Here is a 19,208-nt window from a genome sequence, read left to right on the forward strand (position 1 = left end):
TTTGTTTTAATATAGTTAACCTTGTTCTAACTATTCATAATTGAGGGTGGGTGACAAACATGGGGGGCGGTTATTTTTTTTTTTTTTTTTTTTTTAAAGAGATGGGGTCTCGCTATGTGGCCGAGGCTGAAGTGCAGTGGCTATTCACAGGCGAGATCCCAATACTGATCAGCACAGGAGTTTTAACCTGCTCCGTTTCCAACCTGGGCCAGTTCACCCCTCCTTAGGCAACCTGGTTGTCCCTCACTCCTGGGAGGTCACCATATTGATGCCAAACTTAGTGCAGACACCTGATCGGCATAGTGCACTACAGCCCAGAACTCCTGATCCTCCCACCTCAGCCTCCCAAGTAACTGGGACTACAGGCACACACCACCACACCCTGTGGGGGTTAATATTAATATTGTTCTTTCTACTCTCTGGATATTTGTTTTCTCAAAGTTCAGGACATGTGCCAAACACCTACATAGTATTGGGACCCCAGATACATACTCACCCCACTTGAGATATAAAATGTATGTTTCCATACCATTTGGAGACAAAAGAGCAAAGTCCTTTCCTTGGCCAAGGACTCAATTCCTTGTTTTCTAGTGGATAATGGGCCCTTGTGCCACACTAATCCCCTAGATTCCATGAAGCTTACTTTGGGGAACCAGATCAAAAGGCTGTGCTTAGTGCCATGAAAGATCTCTTAAACAGCCGGGCGCGGTGGCTCAAGCCTGTAATCCCAGCACTTTGGGAGGTCGAGGCAGGTGGATCACGAGGTTGAGAGATCGAGACCATCCTGGTCAACATGGTGAAACCCCGTCTCTACTAAAAATACAAAAAATTAGCTGGGCATGGTGGCACGTGCCTGTAATCCCAGCTACTCAGGAGGCTGAGGCAGAATTGCCTGAATCCAGGAGGCGGAGGTTGCGGTGAGCCGAGATCGCGCCATTGCACTCCAGCCTGGGTAACAAGAGCGAAACTCCGTCTCAAAAAAAAAAAAAAAAAGAAAGATCTCTTAAATCCACTTCCTGTACTTATTTCCTAGTCTACCAAAGTTTCCACTTTATCGGACCCTCCTGGGAGACTTGCTGTGTTCAGCTGTCCCCTTTAATAGAGAGTTAGAGGTAACGTCAGTGATCCAGACAACATGGGGGACAATGGCCCCCAGCATTCTTAGTGAAGCCCCAATTCCCATCTCTGGAACAAGTTTACATCACCCACTATTACCAAGGCTGAACTTCATCTTAATCCTTACTATGTGCTATGCACTTTGACCCATAGTAACTCATTAAATTCACAGGCAAGCCTATTAAGGAGGTACTCTCATGATTCACATTTAAAAATTGAAGAAGTCGGGCGCGGTGGCTCAAGCCTGTAATCCCAGCACTTTGGGAGGCCGAGGTGGGTGGATCACGAGGTCGAGAGATCGAGACCATCCTGGTCAACATAGTGAAACCCCGTCTCTACTAAAAATACAAAAAACTAGCTGGGCGTGGTGGCGCGTGCCTGTAATCCCAGCTACTTAGGAGGCTGAGGCAGGAGAATTGCCTGAGCCCAGGAGGCGGAGGTTGCGGTGAGCCGAGATCACGCCATTGCACTCCAGCCTGGGTAACAAGAGCGAAACTCCGTCTCCAGAAAAAAAAAAATTGAAGAAAACAAATGGCTATGGTCTGGCTTCTGGGTCGGTCCCAGACACAAAGTTCCATACAATGATGCACAGCAGTACTAGTCAAAGATGAGAGTTCCTCAACTTACACTTGCCCTGTTTCTTGTTCTCCTCCATCTCAATCCTGCGCTCTCGGCGGCGTTCCTCCCGAGCCTTCTTTTGGCGTTGACGCTTCCTCTTCTCAATATCATCTGTGGGTTTGTCAGGTCGTAAGGAGGTAGTCCCAGGACAACCTGGCCATTACCTCCTCCCAGTATTAGCAGCTAAGCCCACACCAGTAGGCCCAGCTGGACTAGATGAACAGATGAAGTGTTTAGGACGTACTAAAAGACTCATGATACAGCTCCGTAAGTTTCCTCCCACACTGCATTTCTAGCCACAAGCATCCCTGAACCCTACTATAAAGAGAAGCAGAGCAGGGGCATTCTCACCTGAGAACATCTCTAGGGTTTCCTTAGAGACCACAGGAGGTTGCAAAGCCAGTTCACAGATGCTGAACTCACAGGTGAGTGGCAAGTGAGAGAGATATCTATGACGCTGTCGAACATCCTACATTGGAAAAAGGACCATTACTCAATAAAGCAAGCCTAACTCTGAAAGCCAGGGGTCCTAACCCAGATAGATACCTAACAATATATACTTAACACTCACAGCCAGCACTGGGGCTGAAAACAGTAGTGCTCAATTATCCTCATTTTGAAAACAAACAAACAGTCAACCTACAGAAAGATGGAATAAGCAACCAAATCCAGTTATTTTTGGTTTGTGCTGCAAAGCAATGAATTGAGTCCGGCAACAGATAATCTACAGCTAATCCCAGCTGCTTCTGATTTTCACGGGTCCACAATTGAGGGGGAAGAATACGAAAATAGAAGAGTATTTGTTGGCAAAAACAAAACAAAAAAAACCCCTGGGAACCACACACAGAATAACTGGGAAGCAAGATAAAGCAGATCTCCCTATTGAAAGACACTTGGCCTGAAATAGTAGAAAATAAAGTCCAATTTTTTTTCTTTTCTTTTTTTTTTGAGACATGGTCTTGATCTGTCCCCCAGGCTGGCTCACTGCAGACTCTTATCTCCCAGGCTCAGGTGATCCTCCTGCCTCAGCCTCCTGAGCAGCTGGGACTACAGCTGAATACCATCACAATCACACCCAGCTAATTTTTTTTTCGTATTTTTTGTAGAAATGCCCTGGCTGATCTCAAACTCCTGGCTTCAAACAATCTGCCTGCCTAGGCCTCCCAAAAGTGCTGGGATTACAGGTCTGAGCTACCGCCCTGCCCATTTATTTTCATTTCTATTCTTTTTCTGCACATGTTTGATGAAAAATTTATAGTACTCAAAGAGTCCAATTTTAAACCTTAAAACAAATTTGTGACATTTCTCCCAAGCAGTAAGGAGGAAAAGAAACAAAAATAAACTCCATCTTGAATAAAAGGAAGAAATATCTACATCCCCAAACTACCATCAATAAACCAGAGAAGTGGGGAGCAGCAGATTTAACTGATTTAACAGAACTTTGTCATGCTGAGGGGGCACCTAACTTACAAATTCATAGTACCGTCACTGACAGAAAGACTAAAAATACAAAAACTAAAGGCTTTGAAGGTTTGTGAACTTAGGGTGGCAACACCTACCTCAGAGATTAGGTTAAGACTGCTGCCTGACAATCTGTTTCTACAGGAAGGCCTCACCTCAGACATGGAGTAGCCAGCAATCTCCACCACAGTTGCTGAGATCTTCTCAGGGCTCTTCTCCAGGCTACCATACTCCCGCACCAGGCAGCGCACATTCACAGGGTGCAGGAACATGTGCTGCCCATCTTCCGCTGAGGACAAGGGGCTCGATCACACACCAGTCTTGGCCAGCCCCCAGAAGGCCCCCCACCCCTCCCCATGGCCAAAGGCACAAGCCATCCAAGCCCCAGGATCTAGTGGAGATACCGCCTCTGCTTAGAGAGCCAGGTCCCCTCTCTGAACCACCTCTGTGACAACCCAATCCTCCTCTCCTCAAGCACCCTCACCTTGGTAAAAGTAGTAACAAGGAGAGCTGCTGAGGTGTGTGAAGCCTGGCTTGGTGATGGGTTCTTGCTGGCTGGACTCAGTGCAAATGGTCCCCTCCTTAAGATTGTCATTTGCTAACTCCAAGTCATCACAGGCCCCTGGCAACCCCTCAGCCTCCGGTTCAGACACTGCTTCCTCCTCTTCTACCAGAGAGAGAGCAAGAGGTCCAGAAGGAGCATCCAGAGAACAAACTTTCATTGTTTCTTCATCGAAGGCAGACAGATACTCCAGCACACCCTGTTGGAGCAAACTCGAGATCAACAGAAAGTATATCTCCTACTTTCCAGAAGTAATGTGGCAAACGTAGGCCTAAGAACCAAGCTCCCCAGATATTAATCTTAGCTGTCATGTTCATTGATTTAACGCCCCTGGGGAAAGAACTAGTAACAAGCATACAGAAAATACTTATTGTCCCCTCTTCTTCTGAGAAGGTTTAGATCTCACAGTAATGCCTCATGGCAGCATTTGAGGAATGGCAGCCACTTAGTAACAGGGACACACTAACCTTTCTGGGTTGAAAAACAGACTCCTTGGCCAAGGGAGCCATCAGCACCAGTTGTTCCAGAGCAGACACACCACCAGTGACCTCCCCTCTGCTTCCAGCCAATCCTGACAGAGCCTCTTCCCGAGTCTAACGCCGCCAGAGAGAACACCAGAGAAAGTTAAGTTTCCAGAAATATACTTGGCTTGAAGGGCAAGGGCTTAGAATGGCCTCTCAACAGGACCAAAATTTAAAAGCAATGAGACCCAATGGGAAGGAGTTAGGTGCTTAAACATTTTAACTTTGAGGGAAACAAGAAGCAAAACATGCAAAACCCACTAAGAATTGCATTCTGCTTAGAATCTGACACTGGGGAGTATAAATCAGTTCAGCCATTGTGGAAGACAGTGTGGTGATTCCTCAAAGACCTAAGATGTAAATACCATTCTACCCAGGAATCCAATTACTGGGTATATACCCAAAGGAATATAAATCATTCTACTGTAAAGATACAGCCAGGCACAGTGGCTCATGCCTGTAATCCCTGCACTTTGGGAGCCCAAGGTGGGTGGATCCCTTGAGGCCAAGAGTTCCAGAACAGCCTGGGCAACATGGTGAAATCCCATCTCTACTAAAAATATAAAAATTAGCTAGGCATGGTGGTAAGTGCCTGTAACCCCTGCTACTTGGAAGTCTGAGGTCGGAGAATCACTTGAACCCAAGAGGCAGAGGTTATGCTGAGCCAAGACTGTGACACTGCACTCCAGCCTGCTCAAGAGAGGGAGACTTCGTCTCAAAAAAATAAAAAATTAATAAGAAAATTAACCAGGTGTGACAGCGAGTGCCTGTAATCCCAACTACTTGACAGGCTGTGTCAGGACAATTACTTAAAGCTGGGAGGCGGAGACTGCTGTGAGCCGAGATCGCGCCACTGCACTCCAGCCTGGTGACAGAGCAAAACTCCATCTAAAAAAAAAAAAAAAAAAAAAAAAAAAAAAAATCACATGCACATGTATGTTCACTGCAGCACCATTCACAATAGCAAAGCCATGAAATCAACCTAAATGCCCATCAATGATCAACTGGATAAAGAAAATCTGGTGCACATACACCATGGAATAATATGCAGCAATAAAAAGGAATGACATCATGTCCTTTGCATGGACATGGATGGTGCTGGTAGCTATAATCCTTAGCAAACCACCACAGGAAGAGAAAACCAAATACCAACCAAGTACAGTAACTCAAGCCTGTAATCCCAGCACTGTGGAAGGCCGAGGAGGGTTGGGTCACTTGAGGCCAGGAGTTTGAGATCAACCTGGCCAACATGGTAAAACCCCGTCTCTACTAAAAGTATAAAATAAATTAGCCAGGCATGGTGGTGCATACCATGTATTGTAATCCCAGCTACTCAGGAGGCTGAGGCATGAGAACTGTTTGAACCTGGGAGGCAGAGGTTGCAGTAAGCCAAGACTGTACCACTGCACTCCAGCCTGGGCAACAGAGCTACGCTGTCTCAAAAAGGAAAAAAAAAAGAGAAAGAAAACCAAATTATCGCATGTTCTCAATTCTAAGTGGAAGCTAAATGATGAGAACACATGGACACATAGTGGGGAACACACACTGAGCCCTATCAGAGGGTGGGGAGTGGGAGGAGGGAGGGTTCAGGAAAAATAACGAATGGGTACTAGGCTTAATACCTGGGTGAAATAATCTGTATGACAAACCCCATGACACAGGTTTACCTTTTTAACAACCTACATTTGTACCCCTGAACTTAAAAGTTAAAAAAAGAAAGAAAGAAAGAATTTTGACACTAAAAACATTACACAAAAGCTTCCAGAAAAGAAATCTAAGAACCTACTTTTTACAAACTATGCTCAGACAAAGGCCCAGAGCAGTAGGAGGGGTTTAGTTAACCCCACCTCAGCCTGGACCGCTCTAATTCTATGTTGCCTTTCTTACGCCTATGATGCCATTTGAATAAATACGGCAGCGATGTATTATAGAAAGAAAGCAAAAGTTAAATATACAGGACTCTACCCAAAAGAGACCTGGAGAGTCAAAAAGCCAGAAATTCAAATACCCGCCACCACACCCAGCTAATTTTTGTACTTTTAGTAGAGACGGGGTTTCACTATGTTGGCCAGTTTTGTCTGGAACTGCTGACCTCGTGATCCGCCCACCTTGGCTTCCCAAAGTGCTGGGATTATAGGCGTGAGCCACCACGGCAGGCCCACAATGTCTCTTAAAATACCTCTAGAATAAAATCTGAGTATTTTCCCAGAAAACAAAAACCTCTATAAGAACCTAGCTTAACTAAAAAACTCCACTGTCACAATTAGAATTAGTTATAAAATCATTTTGATTTGTTCCTTTTAGCTCTAGAAAGAGCTTTAAAAGCCCTAGGTTAAACCTTCTCTCCCATCACCAAAGCCCAGAACAAATTGGCTTTTTTAGCCATTCTCTGCTTGTCTTAATGTGGAATGTGTGCTTATTGTCTTAATGTGGTCTTAAACGTGGGATGGAAGTAACTTATCCCCAGTGACCATCCACTCACCCGTGACAGAGTAAAAAGGTTTAGCATTTCTAGTTTTAACTAGAGACCCCCGACAGAGTAAAAAGGTTAACATCTCCAATGCATCCTCTTACCTTGAGCTCCTGGATAGCTGCCTCAATAAAGCAGGACTCGGAAGTGTGCTTCTCCTCTGCCAATTGCTGCTCTAGTGCTACTTTCTCCTCCAGAACTACCCGGTGCAGCACCTGCTCCTTAGATGCCAGCAGCAACTTAGAGTACTGGCTGTGCTGTTCATCTATAAGAACACCAGCAAGATCAAAGAAATGCAACACTCAAAGCCCACGATGGTGTAGCTAAATAGGAACTTTCAAATACAGCCTTTTCTCTGGGGTGAAAATGGGTAATTTAGCATACTTTCCCAGAAAACAATGTAACAGTGGCCTTAAAATAAGGTCTGTAGCTCTGCTCTTAATACAAGAAACAAGAAAACCAGAGATGCAGTCAAGACTTTAGTCACACAGTGTTTATTAATTATAGCATTGTAATACCGAAAAACCTCAAACTGGAAGGGAACAGTGGCTCACACGTGTAATCCGAGCTAATTTTTTGTATTTTTGCTAGAGACAGGGTTTAACCATGTTAACCAGGATGGTATTTTCATGTCTAGCAGAGATGAGGTCTTGCTATGTTGCTAGGCTGGTCTTGAACTTCTAAACTCAAGCAATCTTCCTATCTCAGCCTCCAAAAGTACTGGGATTATAAGCATGAGCCACTGCGCTGAGCCATCATTTATTTATTTATTTACTTACTTAATTTTTTTTTTTTTTTTTTTGAGGCGGAGTTTCGCTCTTGTTACCCAGGCTGGAGTGCAATGGCGCGATCTCGGCTCACCGCAACCTCCGCCTCCTGGGTTCAGGCAATTCTCCTGCCTCAGCCTCCTGAGTAGCTGGGATTACAGGCACGTGCCACCATGCCCAGCTAATTTTTTGTATTTTTAGTAGAGACGGGGTTTCACCATGTTGACCAGGATGGTCTCAATCTCTCGACCTCGTGATCCACCCGCCTCGGCCTCCCAAAGTGCTGGGATTACAAGCTTGAGCCACTGCGCCTGGCTTTTACTTAATTTTTTTTGAGATGGAGTCTTGCTCTGTCACCCAGGCTGAGTGCAGTGGCACCATCTCGGCTCACTGCAACCTCCACCTCCTGGGTTTAAGCCATTCTCCTGCCTCAGCCTCCTGAGTAGCTGAGATTACAGGCACCTGCCACCATGCCCAGCTAATTTTTGTATTTTTAGTAGAGACGGGGTTTCACCATGTTGGCCAGGCTGGTCTCAAACTCCTGACGTCAGGTGATCCACTTGCCTTGGCCTCCCAAAGTGCTGGGATTACAGGCATTAGCCACCGTGCCCCACCAACAATTTCTTTAATGTTGTTGTTACTGGTGGTTCTTTTTTTCCTTTCTTTTTTGAAATGGAATTTCACTCTTTTCACCCAAAATGGGGTGTGACGGCGCTATCTCAGTTTACTGCAAACTCTGCCTCCCGGGTTCAAGTGATTCTCCTGACTCAGCCTCCTGAGTAGCTGGGATGACAGGCATGCACCACTATGCCTGGCTAATTTTTTTGTGTTTTTAGTAGAGATGGGTTTCACCATGTTGGTCAGGCTGGTCAAAAACGTTTTCGTTACTGGAAAACTTTGTCACATACTTAGCCCATTCTTCCACTAGTTATTAATGTACTTTATAGAACATCTATATGTTCTTGATGTTAATTCTTAGTTTTAAATGTGTAAATCTTTCCCTAGTTTATCACCTGTTAACTTTAGAAATCTTCTCAGATATAAGTTTCCTTCCTATAAAATCAAATTTATCAATCTTTTATAGTATCTATCATTTCAGCCAGGTTCAAAAATCCACTCATATCTGAGGATTTTTTTTTTCTTTTTTCTTTTTTTTTTGAGTCAGAGTCCACTCTGTCACCAGGTGCTAGGCTAGAGTGCAGTGGCACAATCTCGGCTCACTGCAGCCTCCGCCTCCTGGGTTCAGGCAATTCTCCTGCCTCAACCTCCTGAGTAGCTGGGATTACAGGCACATGCCACCATGCTCAGCTAATTTTTTGTATTTTTAGTAGAGACGGGGTTTCACCACGTTGACCAGGATGGTCTCTATCTCTTGACTTCGTGATCCACCCACCTCGGCCTCCCAAAGTGCTGGGATTACAGGCTTGAGCCACTGCACCTGGCCTTACTATTGAGTTTCTTGACGACAGGCACCAAGACTAGCTGACTACAAAACCCCTAAGACTGGGCACAAGTGAAAGACACTAGCCAGTAAAACCTTGTAAAATGAGAAATTAAGATGTATACATTAAACAATATATACAAAACTCTGAAACCAAGAGTTAATCAACCCTCTAGAAACTCCACCCTAACCTACCAGAATCCTTGGGTTTAAGCCTTAGGCTTAAGCCTTGCCCAAAGACTTAACTTTCACACTTAAGATATATTCAGTCACCTTAAAGGATGTACCCAGGATTATTTGCCCCCAAATTTAAAGAACTCACCTCCTAGATGAATGGGATGGTCTACATTCATCCATTTGGATTTGGGCAAAGCCACCAACACCCCTTTCTCCCTCTTCATCAGCTGCATCGTAATGGTATCACCAACAACATACTGATGTGACTCTGTGGCAACAACACTGAAACATGGACACTTATATGTAGCAGGACAAAGAGTGAACAGACTGGGATCGAATCTAGTAAATGTCTCAATCTCACCTCTTGAGATCCTTCTTATGCACAGAACTATAACAGATGGGGCATTTACTCCAGGCCTTCTCACTCAGTGAAAGATAGTGCAGGATGCATGCCCAGCAGAAGATGTGTCCACAACGGGTTATCTTGGCTGCAGTAGGTGGATAGAGGCATATTGGGCAAGATGGCACTTCATGGCTACAAATGCGCTGAAACAAAATGCCACCACAAGGTTCACTACTTGCAGAATTGATTAGGGACTATCAAAGTTATAAGCCTCTACTCTCTCATCCCATCCCCATACATTCTTATACGCAACACATCTTCTAAAAATTGTTTAACAATGTAGTACATATATGACAGCTCTTCAAGCAAATCATTAAGGAAACCATAATAATGGCTTAATATAATAAATACACAACAGGTATTTTGGGGGTTCTACATTAAAATTTTAAAAATGACAAATCACTATATTCCCATTTACAAAAAAGATGTAATATGTATGCAGCCAGGAGTGGTGGCTCACACCTGTAATCCCAGCACTTTAGGAGGTCAAGGCAGGCAGATCAACTGAGGTCAGAAGTTCAAGACCAGCCTGGCCAATGTGGTGAAACCCTGTCTCTACTAAAAATGCAAAAATTAGCTGGGCATGGTAGCGGGCGCCTGTAATCCCAGCTACTCAGGAGGCTGAGGTAGGAGAATTGCTTAAACCCGGGAGGTGGAGGTTGTAGTGAGCTGAGATTGGGCTGTGGCACTCCAGCCTGGGTGATAGAGCGAGATTCCATCTCAAAAAAAAAAAAAAAAAAGCCAGGCGCGGTGGCTCAAGCCTGTAATCCCAGCACTTTGGGAGGCTGAGGCGGGTGGATCATGAGGTCAAGAGATTGAGACCATCCTGGTCAACATGGTGAAACCCCGTCTCTACTAAAAACAAAACATTAGCTGGGCATGGTGGCACGTGCCTGTAATCCCAGCTACTCAGGAGGCTGAGGCAGGAGAATTGCCTGAACCCAGGAGGCGGAGGTTGCGGTGAGCTGAGATCGCGCCATTGCACTCCAGCCTGGGTAACAAGAGCGAAACTCCGTCTCAGAAAAAAAAAAAATGTATGCATAAAAGTCTATAAAGGGTCTAGAAGTAATTTACCAGTAATTTCCAACAGAAAACGCATTAAAAATACTTCACTTTGTGTGCCAATATTTTTTTAAAAAAATAAAACTTAAGTTTTTATGCCTTCTACGTCATTCTCAGATGATTTTATACATTTTCACAGTAGTCAGAGTTCAAGCTTTGGGGTCAAAAGCCCCTGCTCATCAAAAAAAAAAGTGCCTATCATTTTGAAATTATTATTCTTCAACAGATACCCTATTAGGATCAACAAGGGGATACCTAGAGTTTATAAATTCAATAGAAAACACCGTAGTGGCTTTGAAAGTACAACTAGGGCCAGGTACACTGACTCACGCCTGTAATCCCAGCACTTTGGGAGGCCAAGATGCGTGGATCATTTGAGGCTGGGAGTTTGAGGCTGGCCTGGACAACACAGTGGAACCCTGTCTCTACTAAAAATATAAAATTAGTCAGGCATAGTGGCACACGCCTGTAATTCCAGCTACTCGGGAGGCTGAGGCAAGAGAATCACGTGAACCCAGGAGGTGGAGGTTACAGTGAGCCAACATCGCATCGCGCCACTGCACTCCAGCGGGGCAACAGAACAAGACTGTCTCAAAAAAAAAAAAAAAAAAAAGAAATACAACTGGGCAAGGCGTGGTGGCTTATGCCTGTAACCTCAATACCTTGGGAAGCCAAGGCGGGTGGATCACTTGCTGTCAGGAGTTCGAAACCATCCTGGCCCACATGGTGAAACCCCGTCTCTACTAAAAATACAAAATTAGCCAGGCATTTGGCACACGCCTGTAGTCCCAGCTATGCGGGAGGCTCAGGCACAAGAATCGCTTGAACCCAGGAGGCGGAGGTTGCAGTGAGCCGAGACTATGCCACTGTGCTCCAGCCTGGCGACAAAGCAAGACTCCGTCTTAAAAAATAAATTAGCCGCCGGGCGCGGTGGCTCAAGCCTGTAATCCCAGCACTTTGGGAGGCCGAGGCGGGTGGATCACAAGGTCGAGAGATCGAGACCATCCTGGTCAACATGGTGAAACCCCGTCTCTACTAAAAATAGAAAAAATTAGCTGGGCATGGTGGCACGTGCCTGTAATCCCAGCTACTCAGGAGGCTGAGGCAGGAGAATTGCCTGAACCCAGGAGGCGGAGGTTGCGGTGAGCCGAGATTGCGCCATTGCACTCCAGCCTGGGTAACAAGAGCAAAACTCCGTCTCAAAAAAAAAAAATAAATAAATTAGCCAGGCATGGTCAGGGGCCAGTGGGCGGGGTGGTACACCTGTAATCCCAGCTACTTAGGGGCTGAGGCATGAGAATTGCTTGAATTCAGGAGGCAGATGTTGCAGTGAGCCAAGATCATGCCACTGTATTCCAGCCTGGACAACAGAGTGAGACTCTGTCTTAAAAAAGAAAAAAAAAAAAAAAAAAAAAAAAAGCTGGGTGCAGTGGCTCATACCTATAATCCCAGCACTTTGGGAGGCCAAGGCAGGCGGATCACCTGAGGTTGGGAGTTCAAGACCAGCCTGACCAACATAGAGAAAACCCACCTCTACTAAAAACACAAAATTAGCTGGGCGTGCTGGCACATGCCTATAATCTCAGCCACTCAGAAGGCTGAGGCAGGATAATCACCTGAACCCAGGAGGCAGAGGTTGCGATGAACCGAGATTGCATTATTGCACTCCAGGCAACAAGAGTGAAACTCCATCTGGGGGTGAGGGGGAAGAAACTGGGTACACTGGCTCACATCTGTAATCCCAGCACTTCGGGAGGCCAAGACGAGCAGATCCCGAGGTCAAGAGATCAAGACCATCCTGGTCAACATGGTGAAATCCCACCTTTACTAAAAATAGAAAAATGAGCTGCACATGGTGGCATGCACCTGTAGTCCCAGCTACTTGGGAAGCTGAAGCAGGAGAATCACTTGAACCAGGAAGGCAGAAGTTGTAGTGAGCCAAGATAGCGCCACTGCACTCCAGCCTGGCAAGAGAGCAAGACTCTGTCTCAAAAAAAAAAGTGTAACTGTGTGGCTCATTCATCTGCTCACCTGCCACAAGGCTGAGGCCTACTTTAATACTGATTGCTACAAATGGCTGCCAATGAAGGAGTGAGTCCAACCCAGGTCAGGAGTGTAAGGGGTTACTATTTCCCAGTTTACAAACCTTCAGATCAAAGCCTTTCATATACCATCCCTACAGGCCAGTGCCAATTAGTCACAAAATGGACTCCAGGAAGAACCAGGAACTGACCTCTGGGAAATGTCTATAGAAAGGCCAGGCAGAAAAGGGTATCAAGCAGTGAACACAGTCAACAGCTGCTGTGTCACCACAGTACCTTTATTTAGTGCTCTCTCCCACTCACAGCTTACAGGCAGGCTTGGCTGAGCTACTCACCACTTGTTCCACAAAGTCCCAGTTAACTAATGTATCAGGATCAGCAAAATGAGCTGTGTAGTCTTGGTCTTCAGACACCACAAATTGGCAGCTAGAAATAGGGGGGAAGACAGGAAAAACTTAGACTGTCAGAATCTACCAATAAGCCCTCAGCAGAAATCTGTTATCTTCACTTAGAAATCAAACACAGGCCATTAACGGCCCTGGTTCATGAGGCACTGCACTAGGACCTCAGCCTCAGTTCTGAGCTCCGGCTCTGGAAGGAACGCAAAGACTCAGCAAACAGAAGTCTAAATCCATGAACTGTTTTCTTCTGCTTCCAAGTCCAGTCAAATTCCCTGAAGGCATCCTTGAACTAAAATTAACCTAGACTATGACTCCATCAAACAGCAGTAAGCCAGATTTCCTCTCTCACCCCTTAGAACCCAGAAAATGCCTAGTCTTCAAGGTAGTTGAAAAGACTGTTCTCAGCCAGGTCTGATGCCTCATGCCTGTAATCCCAGCACTTTGGGAGGCCAAGGCGGGTGGATCACTTGAGGTCAGGAGTTAGAGACCAGTCTGGGCAACACGCTGAAACCCCATCTCTACTAAATACACAAAATTAGGCCGGGAGCAGTGGCATATGCCTGTAATCCCAGCACTTTGGGAGGCTAAGGTGGGTGGATTACGAGGTCAGGAGATTGAGACCATCCTGGCTAACATGGTAAAACCTGTCTCTACTACTACAAAAAAAAAACTGGCAGGGCATGGTGGCACTCGCCTGTAGTCCCAACTACGAGGGAGGCTAAGGCAGGAGAATTGCTTGAACCCAGGAGGCAGAGGTTGCAGTGAGCCAAGATCAAGATTGTGGTCGTAAAGTCGAATGGTCCTAAGTTGCATAGGTCGTAAATTGATCAATATCTGTAGACTAATCCCTTTCTGCTTCTCTTCCACTAAATAGTTTAAAGAAAGCCTCTGGCTGGTCCAAAGGTAGCGAGTTATCTCAATTGATTGTTCACAGTCAGTTACAGATCGAACTCCTTGTTCTACCCCTTCTCCGCTTCTCACTACTGCATTTGACTAGTCTTAAAATAAAATAAAATAAAATAAAATAAAATAAAAATAAAAAGAAAGCCTCCTCACAGCAGCACCACAGCTATCCAGAGAGGCCCACTTTCCCTTTCCTCCGAGGTACAGAATACTCACTTGGCCTGTAAAAAGAGTTCCTTGTTAAAAGGCTTATGTCCCCACTTGTTCCTTTTTCCCCAGCTACCATGTCCACTGCCTTCAAAGTGACCCATCTGGCCACGGGGTTCAAATGTGAAATTCAACAAGTGGTTCAGGTTGATCTTCTTAGGACCAGAGAACTGGGCAGGGCTAAACTCTGCCCGTTGAGCCTCTGCTACCTAAAGAGAATGAGAATGAATTAGTATTTCAGATTAAGATGACACTGATTTATAGCAGAAACCCCAAAAAACCCCTCCTTCCATACAACTTAAATTTTTTTTTTTTTTTTTTTTTTTTTTTTTTTGAGACGGAGTTTCGCCCTTGTTACCCAGGCTGGAGTGCAATGGCACGATCTCGGCTCACCGCAACCTCCACCTCCTGGGTTCAAGCAATTCTCCTGCCTCAGCCTCCTGAGTAGCTGGGATTACAGGCACGTGCCACCATGCCCAGATAATTTTTTGTATCTTTAGTAGAGACGGGGTTTCACCATGTTGACCAGGATGGTCTCGATCTCTCGACCTTGTGATCCACCCGCCTCGGCCTCCCAAAGTGCTGGGATTACAGGCTTGAGCCACCACGCCCGGCACAACTTAAATTTTTTTTGAGACAGCATCTCACTCTGTCACCCAGGCTAGAGTGCAATGGCATGATCTCAGCTCACTGCAACCTCAGCCTCTCAAGTTCAATTTTCCTGCCTCAGCCTCCAGAATAGCTGGGACTACAGGCAGCCGCGACCACTCCCGACTAATATTTGTACTTTTAGTAGAGATAGGGTTTCACCATGTTAGCCAGGCTGGTCTTGAACTCCTGATCCAGCCTCCTCAGCCTCCCAAAGTGCTGGGATTACAGGCGTGAGCCACCAGGCCACACCTGCACAGCTTAAAATAGTAACTAAATAGGCTTTGTATATGGAGCAGCCATTATTTTATTCCTTTTTTAAAAAAAAATTAAATAAAACAGGCTTAAAGCAAAAAAGTCATCCTGGGAGGGAGTAATACAAAAGCCTACCCAAGAGTGAATAGAAGTGAAGAGGGGAAAAGAGCCTTTACAATAGGATTAAACTGTTTAATCTGCCCTGCTAAGTGACAACCATTCAAGGACAAAACCCAGCAAGAACATCTCTAGCTATCTTTAATCACAAAAATTTACTTAGCTGGATTAATCCTTTCAACAGTCCCATAGGACTCTGACACCTTGACTCTTGTTAACTATTTGTTCTTTGGTCTGCTTCTGGCAAAGTGAGTCTGTGTAGCCACACTCTGGAGATGGCTTGCAGGCAGAGCTGCTGACACAGGTTCTAGATCCTACCAGACCTCCCATCTAAGACACAGTTATTCATTGCTAATTAAAACTGACAGAACTGGAACATGTAGGCAGACTAGCTCTGTGTCCAGAAATAAACCCAATCAGCAGATTCAGAAACAGTTCATAAGGTAGCCAAGAAACCATACGAGAAACACCACTGCAAGCGAAAATGTGGAGGAAGCGATGTCAAGGTGGATTTCAGTCCTCTGAATGTTCTCAAATGGCAGCAAAACAAATGGAAGTCAGCTAGGGCATTTCCCAGCTCCACTTTCCCACTTAATGCTATAAACACTTCTGTTAGTCACTTCAAATAGCTGCATACCATTGCATTATATGAGTATACCATAGTTTACTACCCTACTGTACAGTACAGATTGTTTAACGCTTTTCCAGTTTCAAAATAATGCAGTGATAAGCACATTTTTTCTTTTTTTGAGAAGGAGTTTCGCTCTTGTTACCCAGGCTGGAGTGCAATGGCGCGATCTCGGCTCACCGCCTCTCGGGTTGAGGCAATTCTCCTGTCTCAGCCTCCTGAGTAGCTGGGACTACAGGCACGCGCCACCATGCTCAGCTAATTTTTGTATTTTTAGTAGAGACGGGGTTTCACCGTGTTGACCAGGATGGTCTCGATCTCTTGACCTCATGATCCACCCGCCTTGGCCCGATAAGCACATTTTTAATTTTTATTTTGTTTTTACTTTTTGAGACAGAGTCTCGTTCTGTCACCCAGGCTGGAGTGCAGTGGCGCAATCATTGGTTCACTGCCACCTCTGCCTTCCGGGTTCACGCAATTCTCTGCCTCAGCCTCCCGAGTAGCAGTATCTGGGATTACAGGTACCCGCCACCACACCTGGCTAATTTTTGTATTTCTAGTGGAGACCGGGCTTCACCATCTTGGCCAGACTGGTCTTGAACGCCTGACCTCGTAATTCATGGGCCCTGGCCTCCCAAAGTACTGGGATTACAGGCATGAGCCATCATGCCTGGCCTTGGATACATTCTTTATGCACAAATATTTGAGTACTTACAATTATTTCTTTTGAATGTACAGAGGAATTGAGTCAAAGAAAATGCAAATTTAAGGCTTTTGCTGCTTAGTCAAATTTGAAGATTTTTGGTGAGCAGCACTTGCACTTACACAGTAAATAATCCAAAGACGTAGGGGCTTATGCCTGTAATCCAGCACTCTGGGAGGACAAAGAGGGCAGACCATAAGGTTAAGAGATCAAGACCAACATGGTGAAACCCTGTCTCTACTAAAAATATAAAAATTAGCTGGGCGTGGTGGCACACACCTGTAGTCCCAGCTACTCGGGAAGCTGAGGCAGGAGAATCGCTTGAAACCGGGAGACAGATTGCGTGCCACTGCACTCCAACCTGGTGACAGAATGAGTCTCCGTCTCAAAAACAAAAAGAATACAAAGAATACAAAAAGGGACATAGTGAAACGCAATTTCTCTTCCAGAGAAAATTAACATATTCTCTGAGATATTCTATGCATACAGAATCATGGTATATGACCTTTGATATGGTTTGGATTTGTGTCCCCTCCCAAATCTTGTGTAGAATTGTAATCCCAGTGTTGGTGGAGGGGTCTAGCAAGGTGATCAGATCACGGGACAGACTTCCTCCTTGCTGTTCTCATGATAATGAGTTATCAGGAGATCTGGTTGTTTAAAAGTATGTCGCTGGGCACAGTGGCTCACGCCTGTAATCCCAGCACTTGGGGAGGCCAAGGAGGGTTGATCACAAGGTCAAGAGATTAAGACCATCCTGGTCAACATGGTGAAACCCCATCTCTACTAAAAATACAAAAATTAGCTGGGCATCGTGGCACATGCCTGTAGTCCCAGCTACTCGGGAAGCTGAAGCAGGAGAATTATTTGAACCCGGGAGGCAGAGGTTGCAGTGAGCCAAGACCATGCTATTGCACTCCAGCCTGGTGACAGAACAAGATTCCATCTCAAAAAAAAAAAAAAAGGATGTAGCACTTCCTCTTATCTTCCGCTCTCTTCCTACTCCTCTTGGGACGTAAGATGTGCCTGCTTCCCCCCCTTCGCCTTCTGCCATAATTGTAAGTTTCCTGAGGCCTCCCTAGTCATGCTTCCTGTACAGCCTGCAGAACTATGAGTCAATTAAACTTCTCTTCCTTATAAATTACCCAGTCTCAAGTAGCTCTTAATAGCAAAGAGAGAATGGACTAATACAACCTTTAAAAATAAATACAGGCCAGGCGCGATGGCTCACGCTTGTAATCCTAGCACTTTGGGAAGCCGAGGTGGGTGGATCATCTGAGGTCAGGAGTTCAAGACCAGCCTGGCCATCACGGTGAAACCCCATCTTTGAGAGAAAAAAAAAAAGGAAAATAAATGAATACAAAGCCAGGCATGGTAGTGCACACCTGCAGTCTCAGCCACTCAGGAGGCTGAAGAGGATAACTTGAGCCCAGGAATTCAATGTTGCAGTGCACTATGATCAGACCTGTGAATAGCCACTGCACTCCAGCCTAGGAACATAGTAAGACTCTGTGTCTGAAAAATAAAATCTAAAATTTAAAAATAAAATCAGGATGGGCAGCCAGGTGCAGTGGCTCCTGCCTGTAATCCCAGCACTTTGGGAGGTCGAGGCGGGCAGATCACGAGGTCAGGAGTTGAGACCAGTCTGATCTACATGGTGAAACCCCGTCTCTACTAAAAATACAAAAATTAGCTGGGTGTGTAGCATGCACCTGTAATCCCAGCTATTCAGGAGGATGACATGAAGGAGAATTGCTTGAACTCCGGAGGCAGAGGTTGCAGTAAGCCGAGATCTTGCCACTGCACACCAGCCTTGGTGACAGAGCAAGACTCTGCCCCCCCAAAAAAAAAAAAAAAAAAATTAAGATGGGCACAGTGGCTCACATCTGTAATCCCAGTGTTTTAGGAGGCCAAGGAGGCAGGATCATTTAAGACAAGTAGTTTGAGACCAACCTGGGCAACACAGGGATACTATGTCTCTACAAAAAATTTAAAAATTAGCCAGGCTTAGTGGTACATGCCTGTAGTCCCAGCTACCTGGAAGGCTAAGGTAGGAGGATGATTTGAGCCCAGTAGGTCAAGGCTGCAGTGAGCCACAATCATGCCACTGCACTCCAGCCTTGGTGACACAGCAGACCCTGTCTCAAAAATAATGAATTAAAAACAATTAATTAGCCGGGCGCAGTGGCTCAAGCCTGTAATCCCAGCACTTTGGGAGGCCGAGGCGGGTGGATCACGAGGTCGAGAGATCGAGACCATCCTGGTCAACATGGTGAAACCCCGTCTCTTCTAAAAGTGCAAAAAATTAGCTGGGCATGGTGGCACGTGCCTGTAATCCCAGCTACTCAGGAGGCTGAGGCAGGAGAATTGCCTGAGCCCAGGAGGCGGAGGTTGCGGTGAGCCGAGATCGCGCCATTGCACTCCAGCCTGGGTAACAAGGGTGAAACTCCGTCTCAAAAAAAAAAAAAAAAACAAAAAAAAAAAACAATTAATTAGGTTGTGGTGGCTCATGCTTGTAATCCCAGCACTTTGGGAGGCCGAGGTGGGCAGATCACAAGGTTAGGAGTTCAATATCATCCCTTATTTTTCATCTCCACATGGCTCTGATATCTCCCTAATCAGTCTTCCACACTCAGTGCCCCAAACTTAGATCTAAGAGCTTATGCTCAGTCAACAAAATCCTCCATATTCTCAACCTTCTATCAT

General features: G+C 45.5%; 1 protein-coding gene across 2 annotated transcripts in view; it reads right to left on the reverse strand.

The window, feature by feature from the left end:
- Positions 1-19,208, reverse strand: part of RNF10 (ring finger protein 10) — a 46,157-nt gene that overhangs the window by 9,824 nt on the left and 17,125 nt on the right. For both annotated transcript variants that reach the window (XM_039471602.2, XM_039471603.2), the window contains exons 3-12: positions 14,161-14,360; positions 12,976-13,066; positions 9,495-9,679; positions 9,279-9,415; positions 6,853-7,013; positions 4,225-4,350; positions 3,680-3,956; positions 3,351-3,484; positions 2,086-2,203; positions 1,744-1,845 (exon numbers count right to left, since the gene is read on the reverse strand). In XM_039471602.2, the coding sequence (XP_039327536.1) occupies positions 1,744-1,845; positions 2,086-2,203; positions 3,351-3,484; positions 3,680-3,956; positions 4,225-4,350; positions 6,853-7,013; positions 9,279-9,415; positions 9,495-9,679; positions 12,976-13,066; positions 14,161-14,360 (1,531 nt within the window). The remainder of the gene's footprint in view (positions 1-1,743; positions 1,846-2,085; positions 2,204-3,350; positions 3,485-3,679; positions 3,957-4,224; positions 4,351-6,852; positions 7,014-9,278; positions 9,416-9,494; positions 9,680-12,975; positions 13,067-14,160; positions 14,361-19,208) is intronic.

The sequence above is a fragment of the Saimiri boliviensis genome, chromosome 7, assembly GCF_048565385.1.
Source record: "Saimiri boliviensis isolate mSaiBol1 chromosome 7, mSaiBol1.pri, whole genome shotgun sequence".
NCBI classification, from domain to species: Eukaryota; Metazoa; Chordata; class Mammalia; order Primates; family Cebidae; genus Saimiri; species Saimiri boliviensis.